The 26473-nt window shown below is 39.1% G+C and overlaps 1 protein-coding gene across 3 annotated transcripts in view; it reads left to right on the top strand.

Moving 5' to 3' along the window:
- AOPEP (aminopeptidase O (putative)) overlaps nucleotides 1–26473 on the top strand; it is a 422485-nt gene that overhangs the window by 272648 nt on the left and 123364 nt on the right. For 2 of the 3 annotated variants that reach the window (XM_053577274.1, XM_053577284.1), the window contains exons 8-9: nucleotides 10073–10175; nucleotides 10792–10899. In XM_053577274.1, the coding sequence (XP_053433249.1) occupies nucleotides 10073–10175; nucleotides 10792–10899 (211 nt within the window). Of the gene's footprint in view, nucleotides 1–10072; nucleotides 10176–10791; nucleotides 10900–26473 lie in introns of those variants that run through there. The other variant, XM_053577293.1, reaches the window with a different exon arrangement.

The following is a 26473-nucleotide window of genomic DNA, read 5'->3' as shown; positions in this document are numbered from 1 at the left end:
CAGCACAAAAAGAGTTTTCCATTTTTATTCTTTCTACTTTTGCTTCCTGTAATTTGCAGGTTCTCTATATTCCTGTGTTCTACATGTGTGTGGCAGACAGCCTGAATTTCATTATGACCACCTTGACCCTGAAGAGAGCAAGAGGCCCCTCTTACACAGTTTAGGAGGATGCCATTTCACTAAATCACACAACTCTTTCCTTCCCCCTAATATAACACTGTAAAAAGCACAGTAAAAGCCTTGTATTGCTTGGATCTCATACTCTAAGTTAATTCTATCCCCCAATACATGTTTAATAAAATTCAGTTAAGGTTCCTCTAAATAACTCACTTATTTTTTTTTTTTTTAATAAAAATCGCCCTTGATGTGGATCTGTCAAGGCCAAGGCTATGTAGCAAACCTTATTGACTCCACCAGAATGGATGAATAACGTTTTTCTTCCAAATGCTATAGCTTAAATTTATTCTGGACCATGCTTTCTCTTAAAATCATAGATTTTAAAGTCAGAACCTTAAAAAGTGATTTTGCCTAAACCTCTGTATACCTGGCTGGCAGCCACCCAGCTTCTATTCTGACTATTTCCAGAATCCAGGTCTCATTGCTCTGGCAAACAGCAGATTTCCTGTGGGAACAGCCTGATCTGTAGAATGGCCTTATTTAGACTAGGTTAGAGTCTGCCTCTCATGAAGTCTTCCTGGTCCCCTTAGGTCTTATCTCCAGAGTTGCACAGAATATCCCTTCTCTCACCAAAACAGTCCACGTATCTGAAGACCATTTTCTTCCTTTTTCTGGCTAGTAGGTCACAGCGTTTGGTAAACTTGCCATACATTTGGCATTATTGGGAGAATGTTTGCCTTCTTGGGCTTGCTTCTGCGCTATTGTCCTTGTTGACAGTGATCTTCTCCAAATGTGATCCCTGAACTGAACACAGCACTCTTGGAGGTTGCACCAGGAAGAATGTTGTGGGATTGTTAATACCTCCCTTGGTTTGGATCATCCAGAAAAGAAAGGACAAGTGTTAATAGAGTTGGACTCAGTTATATACATGTCATATTTCATTTGTAAACTCAGTATCATACACATTGTCATGGCTGTCTTACCATTCCAAGTCCCTTATTTTTTTTCTTCTTTGGTAACATTTTTTGAGTGCTTTCAATATATTCAACTCTCTTCTGAGCACTCTAAATACATGATCTCATTTAATTTCCTAAAGTGGGCCTGTGAGATAAGTCATAGAACAGAAGTACCATTTTCCTCCTCATTCGATGGATGAGAAAACAAGTCATAGAGACCAGACAGCTGGCCACATCTTTACAGCCAGTAAGAGGCAGCACGGGGATGAAAGCACAGGCACACCTAACGCTGGAGCCCACCTCCCAACCACTGCTCTCCACATGGCCTAGAGCCCAGCCCCCAGAGGGACCCCCCATTACATTTGCATCTTTCTCGTACCTCTCTCTACGTATTGAGTTACAGTTTATTGTACTAAAACTTTTCTAACTAGCGGCTGATTTTTAAAATCTCTTTGTCTCGAAGATGAAATATTTGGGAGTTTACCTAACAAAGGACGTGAAAGATCTCTATAAAGAGAACTATGAAACTCTGAGAAAAGAAATAGCTGAAGATGTTAACAAATGGAAAAACATACCATGCTCATGGCTGGGAAGAATCAACATTGCTAAAATGTTCATACTGTCCAAAGCAATATACAATTTTAATGCAATCCCTAATAAAGCACCACTGTCATAGTTTAAAGACCTCGAAAATAATCCTTCGTTTTATATGGAATCAGAAAAAAAATTGAATAGCCAAAACATTACTCAGAAATAAAAACAAAGCAGGAGGAATCACGCTACCAGATCTCAGACTGTACTTTATACTTTATCACAAGATGGACCCAGCTTGGGTCAAATGATGGACCATCATTTGATCTTTGATAAGCCAATCAAAAACATTCAGTGGGGAAAAGACTCCCTATTTAACAAATGATGCTGGGTGAACTGGCTGGTGACCTGTAGAAGACTGAAACTGGACCTACACCTTTCACCATTCACAAAGATAGACTCTCACTGGATTAAAGATTTAAACTTAAGACACGAAACTATAAAAATACTAGAAGAAAGTGCAGGGAAAACACTTGAATAAATCGGCCTGAGAGAATATTTTATGAGGAGGACCCCCTGGGCAATTGAAGCAACACCAAAAATACATTACTGGAATCTGATCAAATTAAAAAGCTTCTGCACAGCCAGGAACACAGTAAGTAAAGCAAGCAGACAGCCTTCAGAATGGGAGAAGATATGTCCACATTATGTCTCTGACAAAGGTTTAATAACCAGAATCCACAGAAAACTCAAACATACTAGCAAGAAAAGAACAAGTGATCCCATCTCAGCGTGGGCAAGGGACTTGAAGAGAAACTTCTCTGATGAAGACAGGCGCACTGCTTACAGACACATGAAAAAATGCTCATCATCCTTAATCATCGGAGAAATGCAAATCAAAACCACTTTGAGATATCATCTAACGCCAGTAAGATTAGCCCACATCACAAAAATCCCAAAACCATAGATGCTGGAGTGGATGTGAAGAAAAGGGAACACTTCTATACTGCTGGTGGGAATGCAAGCTAATACGTTCCTTTTGGATAGATGTTTGGAGATCACTTAGGGATCTAAAAATAGACTTGGCAGTCAATCCTTCAATTCCTCTGCTAGGTTCCATCCTCATTCCATCCTCACCAGAATGTTTATTGCAGCCCAATTCATAATTGCAAGTCATGGAAGAAGCCCAAGTGCCCATCAACCCATGAATGGATTAATAAATTGTGGTATATGTACACCATGGAATATTATGCAGCCCTAAAAAAGATGGGGATGTTACCTCTTTTATGTTTACATGGATGGAGCTGGAACATATTCTTCTTGGCGAAGTATCTCAAGAATGGAAGAAAAAGTATCCAATGTACTCAGCCCTACTATGAAACCAATTTATAAACACCCACACTTCCATGTGAATGCTATAACCCAACTGTAGCCCAAGATGAATAGGAAAGAGGTGGGGGAGGGGTGGGGAAGGATGGGTGGAGGGAGGGTAATTGGTGGGACCACATGTATGGTGCATTTTACAAGGGTACATGTTAAATCTACTAAGTGTGGAATATAAATGCCTTAACACAGTAACTAGGAAAATGCAGTGAAGGCTATGTTAACTCAGTTTTATGAAAGTATTTCAAAATTATATATAAAACCAGCACAATGTATCCCATAATTGCATTAATGTACACAGCTATGACTTAATTTTAAAAAAAACAAACAAACTCTTTGTCTCTATTAAATATTTTTTTGTTATTAACTGGATCCTCATTTCAGCCTAAGCTTGCCATTCATGACTGTGGATGCTGTCAATCAACCAGCTAGACTCTCAGTTTCAGCTCACCAGCAAATTTGTTAAGCCAATAAATCATCATTCCCCGAGTACAGCCCTAAGGACCTCCCTTCAGGTTATGGCAAATTATTACTCAACGCCCTGGGGGTTCTGTTTTGGTCTGCTATAAGGCCATGAAGCAAACCACCACACTACTCACCATTGCGTGCTCACCCCCACATCCATCCTGTTAGCTCCCTTGCAGAAAAGTCAGGATGCCCCAGTGAATTTCTGGAATTGGCCCTCAGGATCCCAGACTAACTCCTGAAGTTCATCATCGTTTCTTTTCAGTGTTTACAAATTATCTGTTCAATAACCTCATCAGGAATTTTGTTTCCCCTCCTTTTATCCTCACTTTGCAAATCAGAACGGCCGACATCTACCTCCATCAGCCCCTTTCCCATCTTCTCTGTGATTTGATCCCCCAGGAGATCTGTGATCACAGGTAGAAGCTTGCAGAGCTCTGGCCTGTCCCCCCGGGACCTGGCTCTGGAATGGGAACTCCTTCAAAGGATGAAGGAGCCTGCTCCACCTGTACCCAGCAGCAGTTCCCAGGTAACAACCCTTGTTCTACCGCGATAGCTTGAAAATCACTCTCCTTGGCAGGGAAGTTGAAGCAAAGTGAGAGTTGAGTGTCTGTTCTCTTTGTCACTTCTTGACACCTTGCCTTCATTTTGCTCCCAGCATCACTTTAGAAGCCCATTTTGTTTTCCTGGACATTCTCCATTAGTGTCAGCTCACCCTGAAGTTTTGCCTTACTGCCAACCGGTTTTTGGCTTCGTGGCTCTCCAGTGTAGTCTGGGTTCTCCTTTCCCCGGTGCCGCCCTTTCAGCTTTTGTGCACGTCCCCTGAAAACCACCCTCAGCAGAAACCTGCGCAGTCACGTGGGTGCCTTGGCTCTTTATTTCTTCTTTATCTCCTTTGAAAATGTGTCCAGATCATCTCTCGCTATGTTGAATGTGGCGATAAACTGCTCAGACCATTGCCTCAATCTGTTCCTTGTTTTTTCTCCATTTGAGGTTTTTGTTTTTTCAGAGAGGAATTTCTGATTTATGGCAGTTCAAGACCCTGAGGACATTTTTGGTCTGTATTGATGCTCATTGCTTTTCTAAGTTTCATCTTTCGTTTTCCTACCGTGCTTATCAAAATGTGTGGAGTTCGTTGGTGTTTTGCGCAGTTCTGCTAACTAGAATCTCTTGTCTTCAGCAGCTGACTCTCCTGCAGGTGCTGGCTCCTTTCACCCTCTGGCTGAAGAGTACACCTTCTTCCTTTTCCTAGGGCCCCTCTGAGTGGTCTTCCTTCTGTCTTAAATCATCCTAGCAATTGCCTCTTTCAACACTAGAGTAATCTCCTGCTGTGTCTGCTGCAGGATAATGGTCCCGGTGGGGAGAACCCTTCATGCCGGCTAGCTGCTAAATCCACTTTGAAAAGCACACAGACAACCACACTTGCCAAATACCAGTAGCTTTCAATACAATACAAGTTTATTAGTGGAAGCTTCGTTCACAACCTTTATTCCAGTGCCCTTTAGTAGCAAATACTAGGCAGCGTCAAGTGTTCGCTATTCACAGTTTACAGATGGGAAGATGTTGCAGAAAACGAATGGAAGATAGAAAATTCCTGTACTTCAATCACTGTGCCTTCCCAGAGGGGTGTAGACTGGGGGCTGGGGGAGAGGAGTGTGTGAGGAAGATGCGTAGACATAGCTTACTAGCACTTTGAGCAACATGTGAAATGTGTTTCTTTTTGTTTTCTGGTGAAGAGGAGGCAAGGAGCAAGGTGAGAGCCCCCTCCCCTCCAGGGGTTATGCTCAAAATCAGCCATCTCACAAAGGGAAGCTATAAAGCTGCATTTGTATTTGTATGTGATGTCTTTCTTGTTTTGGGGGTTTTTTTTTTGAGACAGAGTCTCAACTTCGTCACTCTTGGTAGAGTGTTATGGCATTGTAGCTCACAGCAACCTCAGAATCTTGGCTTAAGCGATCCCCTTGCCTCAGTCTCCCAACTAGCTGGACTACCGGCGCCTGCGACAATGCCTGGCTATTTTTTTTTTTTTTAGAGATGGAGTCTTGCTCAGGCTGATCTCGAACTTCTGAACTCAGGTGATCCATCACCTTGGCCTCCCAGACTTCTAGGATTACTGATGTAAGCCACTGTACCTGGCCCTGCGATGTCTTTCTTTAAGTGCTTTTTATTCTGGAATAGGAATAAGTATAGACTCAAAAGAAGTTGCCAAAGTAGTAGATTAAGTCCCTGCATCCCTTTCCCCAGTGTCCCCCAGTGAGAGCATCTTACGTGTATAACTATAGTGTGATGACTTTCTTTTAAGGTCTTTGCCTGTCAGAGGAAGGTTTAGCTGACACTAACTGAACCCCAATCAGAATACATTATTATGATAATAGCAACATTTATGTTGTTCACTAAATGCCAGGGGAACACTAGCTAAGTAGCCTTAGATGCCACAGCAGTCCAGTGAGGTGGCAAAGTAACTATTGTCCTCTTTTTACAGATGAAGGAACTGGGCTTCTCATGGCACAGTCGAGCTTCACACCCAAGCTCCCGGCCAGCCCGTCATGCTGCTTCTCCCATAGTTCATGCTGTGCACGTGGAGCTCAGATGGTTACTGTGAGGCCCGTTCTACACAGGGGTTGTATTTAACTTCCTCCGTTATCGCAGGGCCAGTGAGGCCCGGCCCCTACAGTTGTCAGACCCTGTAGGGCAGCTACAGGGACAGACTGTGATGTTGAATTGCTGATTAATTCCCTCTGTCTCATTTCTGGGATGCTTAGTCCCTGGCTCGAGCACGGCAGCAGCAAGTTTATAGATGAAGATATTTCATGGCTCTCGTGCTGACTGCCAAGGAGTATGAGACAAAGCATGCTGGCAGACAGCCAGTCTGGGCTGGGGCAGAGCAGTAGGTGTTGAGACCCAGCTGACATGCCGGAGGACCTTCCAGGGGCATTTTCCCAAATCCCACCCTTGGTGGCAGTCCTGCAGAAGTGGTCTTTTCTTCAGGAGGCTTGATTCCAAATCAAATCACTGTATATCGGATATCACTGCCACCTGCCCACTCTTTAAATATCCACGTTGTTTCTGTGTGTGCAGTGGCAAAGGGAGGCAGTGGGGAAGGGAAGGTCACACCAATCTCAGTTGTTGCATTTGGTGCCAGGTACAACAGAAACCAAGGGCATTTGAGCCCGGATGACCTTGGTAACTTGATCTCTCACATTCCATGTATTCCAGCCAAGGAAATAAATACTGGAGTATAATGTCTAAGAGATGATTAACACTTTATGTTTGCAAAGTTCTTTCACATTATCCGAGCCTCATCCCAGACTTTACAGGTAAGGAAAGCTTAGTATTTAGCATAGCCAAGTTGGGGGGGCCTGGATTTTGGGCCTCAGAGTACAGCAAGGACTTAGTTGTCTGTGGACCTGAGTTCCTGCCTTGCCTCTGCCACTCACCAGCTCTCTTCTCTCAGGCTCACTGTTTTCAGCTTTTAAATGGGCACAATCACAATTCCTGCCTCATTGGTTTCTTGTGAGGGTAGGGGACATGATGCATAAGAACAGCTTGGCAGAGTACCTAGCACACAGGATAACCAGGACTTGTTAGCTGTCTATACTAGTCCAATCCTCCATTCATTAGGAATGAATGTGAGTATAGTTAATGCAACAGTAAAGCGATGTTGACTTAAACAAATGGTAGTTACTTTTCTCATACTAAAAGAAGGTGGGAGGCAAGCAGTCCCAAGTTAGACAGGAGCTGAATGATGACATCATAGACTATTGACCTTTTTTTCATTCCTTTTTTCATTCTGCAGCATATTGGTTTACTGCCTCATGGTTGTAAAATAGCTGCTGCAGCTCCATTGACTGTGTTTAAGGGGAAGACATACAGTAGCAGTCATATTTTCCCCTCTTGTAAGTAAAGCAGAAGCTTTCCCAGAACCACACCCACAACTGCAGCAGACTACTATTTTTGTTTCGTTAGCCCAAAATAAGTCCCCTGACTATCTGTGGCTGCCAGGGACATTTGGAAAGTAGACATTTAGCTTTTCTGATTTAATTGTACAGGTAGCAAAGAATAGAAAGATAGAATGTGAGTAGATTGAGTCCATTAGATTTGACACAGTCCTTCCTACCTCTCACATTGGCATTTAAAAAAATATTTCACTGGTCCCAGATGACTTAGCCCTTTTTCTAGATGGACTTCCTTTTATTCTCACAAAATGTGTACTGTTTTATGTACATCTACCTTTTCTTAACTTTTCAATTAAAATATACATACACTAAAGTGCAAAAATCTTTACTAGTTAGTTGCTCAAAGGATTTTTACTCTATATCTCCATGGAAGTACAGTCAGATCAAGATGTAGAACATCCCTAGCACCCCAGAAACCTACCCCTTTTCTCTTCTAGGTCAACATTTCCTCCTAAAGGTAATCATTACTCTGACCTGGGTCACCATGGGTCAGTTTTGTCTGTTCTTGGACTTCCATTTGTATGTGCTCTGCGTGGGTCTGACTTCTTGCTTGGCTATGAGAGTCACCTTTGTCATTGCATATGGTAGCGGTCCATCCCTTGCTTTCTCTTGTAGTTTGTCTCTTGTCACCGACCTGGGATAAGTGGCCTTTTGACAATTGGAGTAGCCTGGAGATGGGAGTTACTCATTTCCACTCATGGAGTGTCTTTTCCTCCTAAAAACCAATCCCTTTGACTTTGTGCAAAGCTTGCCTGCACACTGCTCCCTCTGGCAGCGAGTCCACTTTAAAAGGAGTCTCTTGGGAACTTGTATATTTGCTTTGGATGCTGTCAGCATAAAAGAATTTTCTGGAGCACTTCTTCATTTGGAGCGGGTGGAAGAGGAGAGTAAGAGAGGATGCTTTCGGGAAGGACATTTTTAGTCAAAGGAAAAAACAGCAACTACAGGCGTCATTAGGAACTGGAGCCTGGAAGCCAGCCTTCTGGGCCGAGATTTACATCATTCTCTTGTTTCTCTTCCCTTCTAAAACAGTCTCAATCCAGAGCTCAAGGGCAACTCTGTCTCTCTTGGGACTGGGCAACCTGGTTTGAATTCAGGCTGACTCTTGGGAAGCCTACCTTCCCCTACCCCCTGTGAAAGATAGTGTGGCTTTCTTATGAAAACACTTCACCCCCGGACAAACTTGAGAGCAGGGAAACAAGCTGATGCTTTTCAGAGGAGTCTTAAATGAAGATCAAATGGACTAGTTCTTCTTACAAGTGTGTTCATGTAGGCAAGTTAGGGATCAGGCAGAAAAACTGAAACTAAGCAGTTAATGTTAGTGGCTGGTCATTGTCATCTTTAGGTGTCTGCTGATTCTGTGCCTTGCGTCTGCTGGGATAATGTGCTGCAATATTCTGCTAAGAATTAATCGGCGATTCTGTGTGCTAAAATAGCTAGAATATTTTTATTAAGGGTATTGAGTAATTTCTATATTCCAGCTCTTGCTAGGGGCTTTATAATATATTATTTTAATTATTCTCCACAGGACCTGGGAAGGTAGGTAGGACTATTCCTGTTTTACAAGTGAGCAAATTGAGGGTTAGGAAATTTAAGTGACCTGCTAGTAAGTAACAGGTAGTAAGAGGTAACGCTGCTGTTCAGAAGTAGGTCTCTCAAATTCCAGAGGCTGTGTGCTGTGTGTGACCCCAACTACCATTTTAAAATGCCCCTATCTTACCTTTCTGATGTGCCAACCTCGTGTCCTTCCTTGCCTTCCCCTTCTCAACACATGCTCCTCAATCTTTGTCCAGTAAGTACTGGTTTTAGAACAGCTGAAAACTGCAAGTACCTCGTCATTTATTTTTATTTTAGCTGGTTATTGAAGCTTCACTACAACACAGTGTACAAATCTTTACTAGATGGCACAAAGGATCTATTGTATTTTAACAAAGGATTTTTTTTTTTAGAAATATTAAAAATTTTAGAGCATAGTGAAAAAGACTGTGATGGATAATATGAAGACACTTGTTTCAGTCCTAGTGTCACCACAAATCAAAACAAGCCATAAGATTGTGAGCACAGTCTTAACTTCTACGTGCCTCCGTTTCTCTCATTTGTGAAAGAGAATGTTGAAGTATGTGATTACAAATGCCCCTACTTCTAAAAGCATGAGCTTGTATGACTTTTTTGTAATTCTAAAATGGATTCAGTATGTAAATCTTTCTTAAAGGAGCCTTAATTATTAAACACACATCCAGAGAAGAGGATAACATTGAGGTTTTCACAATTTTTTGAAAAATATACAAGTTCCTTACTCTTTCAAGTAAAGCTACATTTTCCATTGAGTCTCCCAGTCTACCATTCCCATCAAGAAAAAAAGAGAGCATAGGTTCTTAAATAATTCATCCTGGAGCTTAGATTCCTTGAATGTCTGGCAGGATTTAATCTCGGATAAGAGGAAATAAAATATTGCCAATAGCCAACCTCAGGTTCCCAACTCAAACACAAATCCTTTCTTGTTCAGTATATGAATATATAATGTAAACTGTTTTAAATTATACCTGGCACTATTGAATGGAATTAAGATGTTTTTGAGTAACTCTGAAAATAAGAAATAAGATGACATTATAGTTAATTAAAGTTTATTATGTACTTAAAGAAATTGTTACTGCATTGTTTTAGACCCAGTAAAGAAAAAACTGGCCATGTGAGTGACTCAGGAGCATCAGTCATCAAAAATGGACTCAATCCAGAGAAGATCTTCATGCAGGTGCATTATTTAAAGGTAAGTGCATCTAAGTGGCAGAAGCCAGTTGTGATGGTGCAGTATTTTTTAGGTTATACAATTTAACAGTGAAAATTAGTAATATGGCTAAGGCAAAACAACAACAACAACAACAAAATCATCAATAATATAATGACTAGGGAGATATCTGAGTGTCCAATAAGTTAGGCACTTTATACACCAAAAAGGAGACCACATTAGGAAAAGATGAATCAAAGGAAGCTGCCCTGCACCTCCCTTGGCCCTGCTTCAGGAGAGCTTTGAGGAGCAGGACATTTACGTAGCTGCCACGACTAGAAGACATGAGTAACAAGGAAATCTTTGACGTAGTAAAGGCCCCTCCTGCTAACTGAAGTAAGAGGAGCAGGCCCTTCTTCCCTTTTAGTACATTATGGTCGTCCAGGCTTCATGGCGACACCATTAACAAAGAAGTTGAAAACTAAATAATTTCTAGGCTTAGGCTTCCTGATCAGAATACAAAGGCATCGTGGGACAGGTAAGAAAGTACATTCTAGATGTGCACATGCCCTGGAGGGTTAGTTAGCATTGACTGTGCAGGCATTTCTGTGATGAACCCATGATAGGGGTCTTGTCTTCTCTCTCTCCTTTCTTCTAGGGCTACTTCCTTCTTCGATTCCTTGCCAAAAGACTTGGAGATGAAACCTATTTCTCATTTTTAAGAAAATTTGTGTACACATTTCATGGGCAGTTGATTCTTTCCCAGGTAATTTACAGGGCTGCATGAGTCCGTGATATATAATTAGAGGGGGTGTGGTGTATGGGGATTAGATTATGCCAGTATTAGAGTAGGGGAAAGATTTATAATTTAATGCAGTGGAAAAAATAGAAAGTTAATAAAGTGGACACAAGGAAAATATTGTTTCTTTTTTTCTTTCTTTCTTACTCTGTTGTCTTACTCTGTTGCCCTGGGTAGAGTGCTATGGCATGATAGTTCACAGCAACCTCAAACTCTTGGGAAAGAGCCTCCTGAGTAGCTGGGACTACGGACATACACCACTACTCCTAGTTAGATTTTCCGTTTTTAGGAGAGTCAGGGTCTCACTGTTGCTCAGGCCGGTCTCAAACTCTTGAGCTCAAGCAATCCACCTGCCTCAGCCTCCCAGAGTGCTAAGATTTCAGGTGTGAGCCACTGTGCCCAGCCTGGAAAATATCATTTCAAGGAGAATAATCTCCCCATAGTTTTGTGATGAACTGAAACCCAAAGCTTTCTCACATACAGTGATGTGGATATGTGGATCATTTCAAAAGTTTTGAGATATAAAAAAAAATAGAAACATAAAATCCATGTGGACAGAAACAAATGAAGTGTTCTCAGCAACACTTATAAAAGCAAATTGAAACTTGCACGGTGAATCAGAAAAGACACTGTGTACTGTGTTTCTCAGAAGCGAAATCATAGATGATAATACAGTCTTATCTCAAAACTTTCACAGTGCACTATATAGTTGTACCTTAAGTAATCTTAAAAAAACTAAAACAAAACAATCCTGCTGGTTCCCTCTTCGTGGAATTAACCTTTTCAAGGTTGTCTCCCTTTTACCCTTTCATCTCAGTTTGAATTTCACAACTTCAGAGTCATCCCAGCTCTGCAGATAAGCACACAGATTCTTATTCCCTGCCCCTTTACCCTTTTCATCACCTTCATTGCCATTTTCATTATCTATACTTACATTTTTTCATTTATGGGGCTGTTTCTTTTCTTTCTCCTCCTCTCTCTGTATGAGTTCAACAAGGTCAGACCATGTTTTTATTTCACCAGTATTTAGTGCATATTTGGCACACAGTAAGTATACCGTAAATATTTGATAAACAGATTAATAACAAGATACACTGAAATATTCAGACAGCCTGGCCACAAAACTATCAGAGAGAGAGACCCTGCCATTTTATGGAGCCAAGAAGTCCATAGCAAAGAAATCAACGGAGTGAGAGGCTCTGAAAATGGTGCCTGTAACTGATAGAAAGTAGATGATGCATTCTTAGGGTAGTTTTTTATATTTGATGATTATGCTCATGTACATGAGCCAAATTAACTACAATGTTGTTATAAAGGATGCCCATGTATAATCTGAGGACATGTGGAGGGAATTATATAAGTGTAACAAGACAGCAGCTATTCCTCACCTCTATTTTCTTTTTATTTTTGTGGTGGGGGGTAGGGAGGATGCACCCTAAGCATGTATTCGGGTAGGCAATTTGAAAACTGTTCAGAAGTCTCATAAGCTTGATCAGTCCAAATTCCAACTGCTTACAACACCTTCTCACCCAGACACTTCAGGGTTAAATGAGTGACGTCTAGGTTCTGGTTTTCCCTTCCCGTGGTACTTTCAGTGCTCTCACAACCAAGCAGATCAGCCGATTTTTCTTTTGTTTACATATTCTAAATAATTTTACTGAGATAAAATTCACCCTTTAAAAGCACTGGTCAGTGGTTTTTCGTGTATTTACAAGGTTGTTCAACCATCAGCATTATCTAATTTTAAAACATTTTTATCATACTCAAGAGAAATCACTAGCAGTCACTTTCCCCATTTCAATTGCCTCGGGCCTAGACAACCCCTAATCTACTTTCTGTCTCTATGGATTTGCATATTCTGGACATTTCATATGAATGAATCATCTAATAGGTGCAGGCCAGAGTGTGATGATGGGATCACAGTTCACTGCAACCTCAAACTCCCAGGCCCAAGTAATCCTCTTGCCAAGTAATCCCAAGGAGCTGAGACTACAAGCACAGGCTACTATGTCCAGCTAATTTTGAAAATTTTTTTTTGTAGAGAAAGAGCTTTACTGTGGTGCTCAGTCTGGTCTTGAACACCTAGCCTCAAGTAATCCTCCTGCCTCAGCCTCCTAAAGTGCTGGGATTACAGGTGTGAGTCTCTGCTCCTAGCCTTTGTTTCAATTTATATTTAATTGTGATAGAACATATATGTAGTAAAGTGTAAAACCTATCATCTTAGCCAATTTTAAGTGCTCGGTTCAGAAGCATCAAGTACATTCACAATTTTTTGTGGTAATCAGCACCATCTCCAGAACTATTTCATCTTCCCAGACTCTGAACCCCAGTATCTCCTTATTGTTCCCACCCTGCCGTCCCTGGCAACTACCATTCTACTGTCTATCTTTATGCATTTGACTGCTATAGGTACCTCAGATATAAGTGGAACATTACGATACTTGTCTTTAGTGTCTGGCTTACTTCACCTAGCGTAACGTCTGTAAGGGTCATCCCTATTATTGCACGTGACAGAATTTCCTTCCTTTTTTAAGGCTGACTGTTCCATTGCACATATATGCCACATTTTGTTTTATCAATCATCTGTTCATGAAAATTTAGATTGTTTCTACCTTTTGGGTTCTTGTAAATATTGCTGCTGTTAACATTGGTGTACAAATATCTGTTCAAATCCCTGCTTTTAATTCTTTCGAGTACAGACTCAGAAGTGGAAATCACTATATTATATGGTAATTCTGTGTTCAGGTTTTTGAGGAACTGCCATATTGTTTTTCACAGTAGCTGTACCATTTGACAATCCCATTAGCAGTGCACAAGTGTTCCAGTTTCTTCACGTACTTGCCAATCTGTTGCCTTCTGGTTTGTTTTTAAAATTTTTCAGATTAATGTGAACAAACAATTAGGGTACAGTGTTTGCATTTGTTAGGTAGAGTCCCTATGTGGTTGTGTCCTGCCATATACCCTTATAGTGTGCCCATTAAATGGGAGCACACGGATCCCCCTCCTCCTCCCTTTTCCCTCCTGTCTTTCCCCCAGCTTGAGTTGAATTGAGTTTTTCTCTTATGTGGGCAGGTATTAGATCATCTTCTGGCTTCACATTAGTAGTATTGACTCTTATGATACTTTGCTAAGAGTGTAAATACAAAAGAAGTAAAGTTCTCATCCATTTTATGGCTGAAATAGTAGACCATGGTTTACATATGCCACAGTTCATTAATTCCTGACACAGTGGGCATTTAGGTTGTCTCCACATCTTAGCAGTTGTAAATTGAGCTGTGATAAATAATCCAGTGCAAATGTCCTTATAATAAAATATCTTTTTTTTTCAGGGTGGATGCCTAGTAATGGGATTGTGGGATTAAATGGAAGGTCTAATTTGAGTTCTTTGAGGATTCTCCATACTTCTTTCCAAAGAGGCTGTATTAGTTTGCAGCCCCACCAACAGTATAAAAATGTTCCCTTCTCTCCACATTCTTGCCAGCATCTGCAGCTGTGGGGGCCGTCTGGTTTTTTGGTAATAGCTATCCTGGTGGGTGTGAAGTGATAACTCAGTATGGCTTTGATTTACATTTCTCTGGTGGCTAATGATGTTCAGCACTTTTTATGTGCTTATGGGCCATTTGTATATCTTCTTTGGAAAAATGTGTATTCAGATCTTTTGCCCACTTTTTATTTAGAGTTATTTGGTTTTTATTATTGAGTTATTTAAGAGTACCTTATGTATTCTGGATGTAAGTTCCTTAGCAGTTATATGATTTACAAATATTTTACCTCATCTTATACATTGTCTTTTTTACTTTCTTGACAGTAAAGTTTTGGCACAAAAGTTTTTAATTTTGATGAAGTCCAATTTATCTATTTTCTCTTTGGTGGCTTGTGCTTTAAGTGTCATATCTAAGAAACCGCCACTTAACTGAAGGCCGCAAAGATTTACTCCTGTGGTTTTTCCTAAAAGTTTTATAGGTTTAGCTCTTGTATTTAAACCTCTGATCTATTTTGAGTTAATTTTTACGTATGGTGTGAGGATGATGGTCCAAAGTTATTCTATTGCATGTGAACATCTAGTTATCCCATAACCATTTGTTGAAAAGACTGTTCTTTCCCTCCAGTGATTTGTGTTGGTATCCTTGCCAAAAATCAGTTGAACATTAATGTAAGGGTTTATTTCTGGACTCTCAATTCTATTCCCATTGATTAGTATTTTAACCCTTCCAGTGCCATATTGTATTGATTACTGTAGCTTTGCATTGTTCAGAAATTATTGCTTTTTCAACTGACACATACACATTATGAAAGACTCAAACAATGCAGAAAAGTGCAAAGAAGAATGTAAAACATTATGCAAAATCCCACCACGCAGAAACTTATAATTACTTTTACATAAATGACATTCTAGAAATCATACCATTTCTCTTTCTATGTGTTAAACATGATGTGTATACGGATAGCTGTATGTGTATATGGTATATGTGTGTATACAAATATAGAACATAGATGTTGTTGGACAGAAATAATTTTATGAAAATAGGATTATATTACACATGCTTTTTCTTTTTTTTTAAATAGAGACAAGATGGCACTCTGTTGCCCAGGCTGGAGTGAGTGGCACAATCATAGCTCAACTTGAACTCCTGGGCTCGAGTAGTTTTCTAGCTGGGGCTAAAGGCATGCACTGCCATGCATGGCTAATTTTTTAAACTTTCTGTAGAAAAGAAGTCTTGCTATGTTGCCCAGGCTGGTCTCAAACTCCCAGCCTCAAGCAATTCTCCTACCTTGGTCTCCCAAAGTGCTGCAATTATAGGCATGAACCACCACGCCCAGCTAGATGTGCTTTTTAGTGAAGCATGTAAATTTTCTTTTGCTTGAATTTAATAAATAAAAAAATAAAATGAAGATTGGGCGGCACCTGTGGCTCAAAGGAGTAGGGCGCCGGCCCCATATACCGGAGGCGGTGGGTTCAAACCTGGCCCCAGCCAAAAACTGCAAAAATAAATAAATAAATAAATAAATAAAATGAAGGTAAAGAACTTTCTGAATTTCAGATAAATATAAGAGAGGTTATTTCCTAAAAGATTCTTCTTTGGTTAAGAAACATCACCAAAAAATTGAGTTGAAATTATTATTTTTTTCCTTTCCCTATATATTTTGCTTTTAGAAACCATCAGTTTATTCACTACTGTACAAAAGATAAGGAGATCAGCAATTATGTATTGCTACTGCTTTCCCCCAATTCTAAATTTTTCTTAATTACTGTTTTTATAGATTAAGGTTGATCTCATTTATAATACGTAACCATAACTTTCACTGCTGAATAGTCTTAGTTCAGTATTTAAAGGATTTCAGTATTTACCACCAGTCATTTTACCATGCTTCTATATTCGTGAATATTTTATTTTGGATTCAACTCTTGGCTGAAATTCAACTTCAAATTGGTGTTCAAGTTGCAGACTCACAAGTTCTGTGATTTCTTAGTTCTTACTGCTTAGGAATGCTTGCCTATTGTCTTTATATTTGAATTACTAAGTAATATTCTTGGGTCACATTTTCATTCCCTCAGAATTTTATAGACACTGCTCAATTGCTTTCTGACATTAAATCCTGGTGAGTAAACTTACGTGAAGTCAGCCTATTTTTCCCCCTTTCTACCACGTAAATGGCAGAAGAATTCTTTATCTTTCACGTTTAGTAATTTAATCAACAAATGGCTTCGTGTCCATGATTCTGCATGCCTTTTTTTCATGGAAAACAGTGTGTATTTTTATTTTTAGTCTTAGATTCTAGTCTTCCTTCTTACAATGATGTTGGCTTAACTGTATCCTTGAACACGTTTTTTTCCCCTTGCAGGGTTCTGAATTTCAAGGTTACCAATTATCTTGTGGTATATTATCTTTGCCCTCTACATCTATTATTTTCTAATTGCTTTTATTTTTTTCTTTTTCAAGACGTAAGTTTATCTCAAGCAACCCTTCATGTTTTAATGTTATTTTCGTTAATATCTATTCTTTTCCTTGCTGTTTCTATTTTGTTAATGTTCCTATACAGGTATTATTTTAGTCCTTAGTTTATTTCCTTTGTGAAATCTCTTTTTTCATCTCATGTTGTTGTTTTGTCATCTAATCTTTGAGCTTTGAGTTCACCGAATGTATGGCCTTTTGTTATTATTAATTTATTTTATAGCGTAAAGCATTCATGGAGAATTTTCCTCTATCCCTTGGATTGTGTTTTTTTTTTTAAGACTGGATTCTTTGTCTTCTAATATGTTACATTTCTTTCTTTCTGTCTCTCTCTATGTGGGTTGTCATTATGGTATTAGTTTGCATAGTTACCACACTTCTTGCTCATTCTTAGCATTGATAGCCTTATCCTGACCTTTTATTTCCTCTCATATGTATTGGAACATCATCTTGGATTCCTTTGTCATCTCCTCTTAGGCCTGTTTTTCTTCCCCTCCAAGCTTTAGTTTGAAACTTGGATGTTATGTATGGAGCGGGGAGAGGGACAAGCTCCATTGGAGTTGTGTATAGCTGCAGTGCCCAACCCTGGTCTGCAGAGAAATACTGATCTGTGGCCTGTTAGGAACAGGGCCGCACAGCATCACCACCTGAGCTCTACCTCCTGTCCCCCTACCTCCCTGCTCCCCCTCTCTCCGCAGTCCACGGAAAAATTTTCTTCCCCGAGACCAGTCCCTCATGCCAAAAAAGTTGAGGACCACTGGTATACATAGCAAAATCTCTGTTGGAAGAATTTCGCTTTGCTACTGTTGAAAAGTTGTTCAGTATCCCCTGCCAAGAATCTTGTGACCTAATAAGGATGTATCTTTTACCCTTTGCAGAGACCTTCTCAATCAATATAATAGTATTCCTCCAATTCGGGTGGAAGCCCTAGAACTTACACAGTTCATCAGAGTCATCCTCAGGTGTTTATTTCCCATGTTTCCCCATCTTTTGCCAGCAAACATTTCCAGTCCCACCACAAAGAGAAAGACAAAGAGATTCTTATTCTTTCTAAATGTATGGGTATTTGTAAGAATTTGTGGGGTTTGGGTGATTTGCTGGAACCACTACTGCTGAGCACGAAGTTGGGGGTTGTGCAGAGGGACAGTTAGAAACTGCGTTCAAATTTTATATTTTTCTCTTTGTTGCCTCTTTTTGAAATTTATTCCATGAGGCTGTTTTTCCTTACTTGAATGCTGCCGATCAAGTTTTTGCTAATTTTTTAAATGGCTTGTGTTTTTGTTCATATGGGTAGTTAATTATTGATGAGGAAGGGCTGTGACCCAGTTCCTTTGCTCAGAAGTCCCTCAGTTTCTTCCTTTTCCAGTTTACTTCTTAATCCTTTCCCTTCCAAACATCCCATCTGCCAGCATTTCAGTAGTATTATCTTTCTGGCCTCTACTAAAACTCCTCTCCTGAGGGTAACAAGGACTCTTCCTGACCATTTCATGTCTTCTCAGTTCTCACATTGCCAATCCTGTCCTTGCCTCAATATTTTGTTTGTTTTGCCTCTCCCACCTACCCATCCCATGACTTTGACAATTACTCATGAAATACCTGACAGAAATTGCCAGTCCTCAGTAATTAATTATCAAGCCAGTGTCAATTTATCCAGTAGAATCTATATGCACCTGCTTTTTGTTGAATACTTTGACCAGGACTGAGAAATAACTACCAGATTAGCCACATGCCAAAATCAGTGTTAGTTTTGTTTTGTTTTTTGATTGTAGTGTTTAATTTAGTTTTGTTAGGTATTAATCAATAAAAGCTGTCTTGGACTGACCTGATTAATACATAGATTATTAGGAAAGTAAGAAATGAAAAAAATATATATATTCTCAAGGAATCTTTTTTCTGACCAGGGCATGGACTTGTAACCATTGCCGAGGACCCAGATAATAATTCATCTCAGCCCTCTCTCAAAACAGCAGATTTTTTTTTCAGCTACAGAGATGACAAACTTGGACCCCTATTATCTGTTGCTAGCTGACTTTGTCAGTGATCTTAGAATCAGCCATAGAGGAAAGCCCTCCTTGTCCAATTAAGATTTGTAAGTTGCTTTCACAAAACTGCCAAGACAGAGGTGGTAAGGAAAAGAATAATCACAAGAGACATTTTCCTTTTTATTTCATTCCATTGTAAAGACTTGGGAAAAGCTTTTGTTGCAAGTCCTCTCCAGGTGTCTACACCAATTTATGAAAAGAGCCAAGAAAACCAGTGTTCCATGGTTGAAGATTGAGTCTATGAAAGGAGTAAGAAGGACCAGTTGGGTTGATTCCACTGATAGATGGTACAAAGACCCCCTGGATGAGACCAAGTGTCTCTTGCATCAGATGGTGCTCAGAACAGGAAAACACCTGTAAAAAGACATTCATTCCCGTAGCCTATGGGAATCCAGACACCATGTTGAAGAGATGCCCAAGGTGTTAGGTTTTTGTGATGCCCTAGACTTGTCATCTCAGCATTAGTTGGCAGTCTTTAGCTAAGGACTGTGCTCCCTATCGGTCTCTTTGAGGCAGGAAGAGGCAAATGCTCCAGTGTAGCAACCTGCTAGGAGGCAGGACAACCATGTTTCTTAAAAAATGAAGCAGGGCTTCCTGGGGCTTCCTGCACTTATCCAGTATTCGCACAGAATTCTAGATCATCGTGCTCCACAGTCCTAAAGAAGGATCCAACTGTAAATGGAAAATGCAAAAGGACAGAATTATGGTTAACTCTGAATTTCCTGCTTCTCGTGCAAGTAAATTCTCCTCTTACCATTGAGTTAATGTAATTTCCCCCCACATAATTGATCAGAAAAACTAGGCAAATGTGGTATAAATTGGTATGGGATATAAGAATATAATGAAGTGAAATTAGTATGAGTTTATTATAGTACTTGAATTTTTTTTTTTTTAATTTGGTTTTTATTTATTTTTTATTTGTTTGGCCAGGGCTGGGTTTGAACCCACCACCTCCGGCATATGGGACTGGCGCCCTACTCCTTGAGCCACAGGCACCGCCCTATAGTACTTGAATTTTTAAGAATCCCAAATCCTATCAATATGTCAATGAAAAAGTAATCTATTGATATATCTATATTGGATTACAAAATAATCTATAAATATGTTAAATTGTGATAAATGAATTTCTGGTTTAACTTTCTTTCCAAAATAATGTTAAAAGTAATAAAAATAATAACTTTAAGAACCTCAAGGCTGGGTGTGGTGGCTCATGCCTATAATCCTAGCACTCTGGGAGGCCAACCCAGAAAGACCAGCTGAAGTCAGGAGTTCAAGACCTTGTCTAAGCAACAGCAAGACTCCACCTCTAATAAGAATAGGCAAACTAGCTGGGCGGAGTGGTGGGCACCTATGTTCTCAGCCACTCGAGAGGCTGAGGCAGAAGGATTGCCTGAGCCTAGGTGTTTGCAGTTACAATCAGCTATGATGATGCCACTGAACTCTAGCCTGGGTGGAAAAAAAAAGAACCTCAAACAAAAATAATTCTTTGCATTCTAAATGCTACTCTTGTTTCCTTTGACATTTCTACATATATCCTTTGCAGGTACAAGGAAGGACTTCAGTTGTGAAGTGTTAATCTATGGGTGGGGTTGTCCCTACTTCCTTTTTTAAACATTAGTTTTGTTATTCTTTGTATTGTTATTATAGGTGAAGCACCAATAAAGTAAAGTCTTAGAAGGAGAATAGAGGTAGCAAGGAAAAAATCTTGCATTAATGTTCTTAACAGGGAGACTTTGCCTCTGGAAGAAATGGCCCATTACCACCCATAATCATGTAAAAATGGGATGGCTGGCTTTGCTACTGTAGTGAGAGTTACATTTCAGTGTGATACAAGAACACTGGTGAAATTGTTTGCAGATTTCTATTCCTCTGTAATTCTGTTTGGTAACATGAAGATCTGGGCTGTTTCTTCCATCTCACACTCCAAGTTAAATGGATCTCATGGAGCCCTGTGCTGACTCTGTATTTGCAGACTTGATCCTACTGGGAACCAAGGGCCCATTTTGAAAGATTATTTTGTATTTCTTAAAAGAAAAACTTCAAGTATAAACCTAATTTATTATTCAGTATCATCAAGTTCCACAAAAGTTAAATCTTGTTCTTGTTTGTTTAATATTCTGTATTAATCTGGAATGCATCTTATCAAACCTTCAGATAAGGAAATGTTGACACAGGGTTATCCATGTAGCAAATAAAAATACAGAATAGAGGGCGGCACCTGTGGCTCAAAGAAGGAGGGTGCCAGCCCCATATACCAGAGGTGGCCAAAAACTGCAGGCCAAAAACTGCAATATATATATATATACAGAATAGAAAATATAGTTAAATTCAAATTTCACATAAACAATGAATAACTTTTTGGTGTGCTGGTAATTATGCTCACAGTTTTGCTGGGCAGCCTATATTTTATTTGACGACTTTAGTTAAGACCAAATCAAGATTTCAGAATTAGATGGGCTAAAATGATGGGTCACAATACTCAGGTACAAATTATTATTATTATTATTATTATTTTATTTCAGATTAATATGAGAGAACAGACGGGTAGGTTAAATTCTTTGCGTTTGCTAGGTAAACTCCAAGTTGTAGTTGTGCCCCTCACCCAGGAGGTGTGCAATAAACCCTTACATTGTGCCTGTTGGTGTAAGCACACCAATCCTCCCCCTTCCCCCTTCCTCCTTCTCTCCTTCACTTGAGTTTAATTGTGTTTTTCTCTTGTGTGGGTGTGTATTTGTTCATCTACTGGTTTCTTATTAGTATTGAGCACATTGGATACTTGCTTTTCCATTCTTGTGATACTTTACTAAATAGAATGTTCTCCAGCTTCATCCAGGTTAATACAAAAGATGTAAAGTCCCCATCCATTTTAGAGCTGATAAGTAGTCTATGATATACATCTACCACAGTTTATTAATCCATACAGGTGTTGATGGGCACTTGGTTAGATTCCACATCCTTGGTGATTATGAATTCAGCTGCAGTAAACATTCTACTGCAGATGTCCTTATGGTAAAATGATTTTTTTCTTCTTGGTGGATACCTAGTAATAGGATTACCGGATCAAATGGAAAATCTACTTTTAGTTCTTTGAGGATTCTCCAAACTTCTTTTCAAAGAGGCTGATTAGTTTGCAATCCTACCAACAGGGTAAAAGTGTTCCCTTTTCTCTAGAACCTCACCAGCATCTGCACCTTTGGGACTTTGTGATGTGGGCTATTCTCATTGGGGTTAGATGATATCTCAAGGTAGTTTTGATTTGCATTTTTTTGATAATAAGGGACAATGAGCATGTTTTCATGTTTGTTGGTCATTCCTCTTCTTCTGTGAAGATTGCCTAGTGATAAAAGGGAGTGTTTGCTCATATTTTGTTGATTTGAGTTCTCTGTAGATTCTACTTATCAACTCTTTGTCAGATTTGTAACATGCAAATATCTTTTCCCATTCTGAAGGTTGTCTGTTGTTGTGTCTTTAGCAGTGCAGAAGCCTTTTAGTTTAATTTAGTCCCTTTTATTTATTTTTGTTGTTGTTGCAATTGCCAATGGAATCTTTTTCATAAAATCTTTCCCCAGGCCAATATCATCAAGAGTTTTTTTTATTTTTGAGACATAGTCTCACTATGGTGCCCTAGCTAGAGTGCCTTGACGTCACAGCTCACAGCAACCTTAAATTCTTGGGCTTAAGTAATTCTCTTGCCTCAGTCTCCCAAATAGCTGGGAGTACAAGTGCCCACCACAATGCCCAGCTATTTTTTTTGTTGTTGTTGTTGCAGTTGTCATTGTTGTTTAGCTGGAGTAGGCCAGGTTCAAACCCGCTAGCCTTGGTGTATGTGGCTGGTGCCCTATGCACTGAGCTACAGGTGCTGCCTCATCAAGAGTTTTCTCTACACTTTCTTCTAGGGTTTTTATCATTTTGTGTCTTAGATTTAAATCTTTTATCCACTGTGAGTTGATTTTTGTGAGTAGTAAGAAATGCAAGTCCAGTTTCAGTATTTTACATGTAGTTATCCAGTTCTCCCAGCACTATTTATTAAATAGGGACTCTTTTCCCGATTGTATGCTTTTGTTCAGTTTATCAAAGATCAGATGGCAATATTAGACTGGTTTCATCTCTAGGTTTTCTATTCTATTCGATAGATCTCTGTCTCTATTTTTGGCCAATACCATGTGTTTTGATCACTGTGGACTTGTAATATACCTGAATCTGGTAAAGCGATGCCTTCAGATTTGTTTTTATTTCTAAGAGTTGTATTTGCTATTCATATGTATTTTTTCTGATTCCAATGTGAAGTGAAGTACTATTTTTTCAAGTTCTTCAAAGTATGACATTGGTAGTTTGATGGGAATTGCATGGAATCTGTGGATTGCTTTGGGTATTATAGACATTTCAACAATGTTGATTCTTCCCATCCAAGACTATGGTATGTTCTTCCATTTGTTAATGTCTTCTGCTATTTCTTTTCTCAGGATTTCATAATTCTCTCTGTAGAGATATTTGACCTCCTTTGTTAGATATATTCCCAGGTATCTCATTTTCTTTAAAGCACTGTGAAGGATATTGTGTCCTTAATTTGCTTCTTAGCTTGATTGTTATCAGCATATACTAAGGCTACTGATTTGTGGGCATTGATTTTATACTGCATGATGTTGTGGTTGAGTCTCTGAGGGTTTCTAAATATAAGATCATACCATCAATAAAGAGTGAGAGTTTAGTCTTATCTACCCCCATTTGAATAATGCCCTTAATATCCTTCTCTTGCATGATCGCATTGGCTAGAACTTCCAGCACTATATTGCGTAGTAGTGGCAATAATGGACACCCTTATCTGGTTCCAGTTCTATGTGGGAATGCCTTCAGTTTTACTCCATTCAGTATGGTATTGGCTGTGAGTTTGTCATAGATGGCTTCTATCAGTTTAAGAAATATCCTATCTCTGCCTATTTTCTTAAGTGTTCTCTTCTCAGAAAAGGATGCTGAGTTTTATCGAATGCTTTTTCTGCATCTATTGAGAGGATTATATGGTCTTTGTTTTTGCTCTGTTTATATGGTGAATTACATGTATGGATTTGTGTATGTTAAACCAGCCTTGCATCTCTGGGATGAAGCCTACTTGATCATGATGTATAACTTTTTTAATGTATAGCTGCAATCTCTATTGCTCTCAACACTCTTATTGAGTATTTTTGCATTGATATTCATTAGTGATATTGGTCTGTAGTTCTCTTTTTTAGTTGGTTCCTTTCCTGGTTTTGGTATTACAGGGACATTTTCTTTGTAGAACATGTTGGAGAGGGTTCCTTTCTTCTCAATGTTTTGGAATAGATTCTGCAGTATATGTACGTGTTCTTTTTTGAAGGTTTGATAGAATTTTGGTGTGAAGCCATCTGGTCTAGGGCTTTTTGTGGGGGAGAGCTTTTTTATTGTTGCTTCAATTTTGGTACTTCATATTGGTCTATTCAAAACATCTGTTTCTTCCTAGGTAAGGCTAGGTAGGTTGTGTGATTCCAGGTATTAGTCCATTTCCTTCACATTGTCAAATTTCTGGACATAGAGTTTTTTTGTAGTAATCAGAGCTAATCTCTTGTATGACTGTTATCTATTGTTATTTCCCCTTTTTGTTTCTGAATGAGGTTATTAAAGATTTTAATTTTCTGTTTCTAGTTAATATGACCAAAGGATCAATCAATTTTGTTTATCTTTTCAAAGAACCAACATTTTGTTTCGTTAATTTTCTCAATGACTCTTTTGTTTTTGATTTTGTTTATTTATGATTTAATTTTGGTTATTTCTTTTCTTCTGCTAGGTTTGGGACTGGATTGTTCTTCCTTTTCCAGTTGCTTGAAGTAATTTATTAGATTTTTTAATGTGTTCTTTCTGCTTTTTTGGATGTAGGCTTCTAATACAATAAATTTTTCTCTTAGGATTGCTTTTGCAGTATTCCACAGGGTTTGATCACATATCAATTATAAATATATTTGCACCCAACTAAAATGGGTGCATTTATAGCGATGTATCTAGTCCCACCATCTTGGACTCCTTTTTTGGTTCCTTCTCACTGTGTTCACTTCCAGTAGGGCTTGTTGCATTGTTCCCTTGACCAGTATATAGTGTCCATTTTTGTCTTTCTTTACTTTTGTAAAGTGGCTTTAAATCCACTTGTATCTCCAAATAAAATTTCAATCCTGTCTTTGTTCTAATTTCTACTTGCCTGAAATATTATTTTCCATCCCTTCACCTTGAGTCTTGTTTTGTCCTTAGAGGTGTGATGTTTTTCCTGTACACAGCATATAGTTGGCTTGTGCTTTTTTTATCCAGTTATCCAGCCTTTGCCTCTTCAGTGGGGAATTCAAACCATTCAGATTTATTGAGAGAATTCATAAATTTGGTAGAGTTCTGTTTGTCTTGTTTTGTGGGGGTCTGCCTAGTTTTGTCAGTAGGGCCATTGTGGAAGCTAGACTTTGACCTTTCATTTCTGGATGTCTTTACTTTGGTGGTGGTCCATTGTGATGGTTTGTGTGTAGTATGGGTCTAACTACTTCCTGCAGAGCTGACCATGTAATAGCAAATTTTCTCAATGCTTGCTCATCAGTAAAAGATTTGATTTCTCCATTGATTATGAAACTTAGTTTGGCAGAATATAGGATTCTAGGATTGAAGTTGTTTTGTTCGAGTAAATTGAAAGTTGAAGCCCAATCTCTTGTGGCTTGTAAAGTTTCAATTGACAAGTCCATTGTCACCCTGATGGATCTGCTCCTGTAGGTCAATTGGTGCTAACTCCTGGCTGCTTGCAGAATTTTCTCTTTCATTTTGACCTTGGCCAAGTTCATTACAATGTGTCTAGGAGATGCCCTGTTTGTATTAAAACAAATAGGTGTTTGATATCCACCTAAAAATAATGTGTCAGAATCTTTGTGATGCTTGGGAAATTTGCAGTTATGATATCCTCCAGTAGGGCTTCCATGCCTTTGGGTTGATTTTCTCCTTCAGGGATCCCTATAATTCATATGCATCATGAAGTCCCATAAGTCTCTAAGAGATTTTTTACTCTCCTCTTTTCTGCACTTAAATGCTTGAGTTAAAGCAAGAACCTTATCTACTACCCTTTTCCCCGAAAATAAGACATCCTCCAAAAATAAGACCTACTTACAGAAAAGATAAGACATCCCCTGAAAATAAGACCTAGCGCATCTTTGGGAACACACTTGAAAATAAGACACTGTCTTATTTTCGGGAAAACAGGGTAGCTCTGAGATTCTTTCTTCTCCATAGTTTAATCTTTTAAATCTTTGTTACTTTCTACTGCATCTTTAAGTTCCCTGAATGTCTCCATCAATTCACTAAACTACAATACATCCTTTCTACTTTCATCATGTCTTTTATTCATCTCTTGGGTCAATTTTTGGATTTCCTTTTGGTGGTTTTCCACTTCCCCTTCCATTCCCTTCAGCATTTTTGCCATCCATATTCTAAATTCCCTTCATGTTATTTCTATAATTTCTTTATAGGAGGGGAATCCTCTGTAATAGCTGTCTCGTGATCCCTTGGGGG

This window comes from Nycticebus coucang, chromosome 2 (assembly GCF_027406575.1).
Source record: "Nycticebus coucang isolate mNycCou1 chromosome 2, mNycCou1.pri, whole genome shotgun sequence".
Classification (NCBI taxonomy): domain Eukaryota; kingdom Metazoa; phylum Chordata; class Mammalia; order Primates; family Lorisidae; genus Nycticebus; species Nycticebus coucang.
This window is presented reverse-complemented; position numbering and strand designations above follow the sequence as displayed.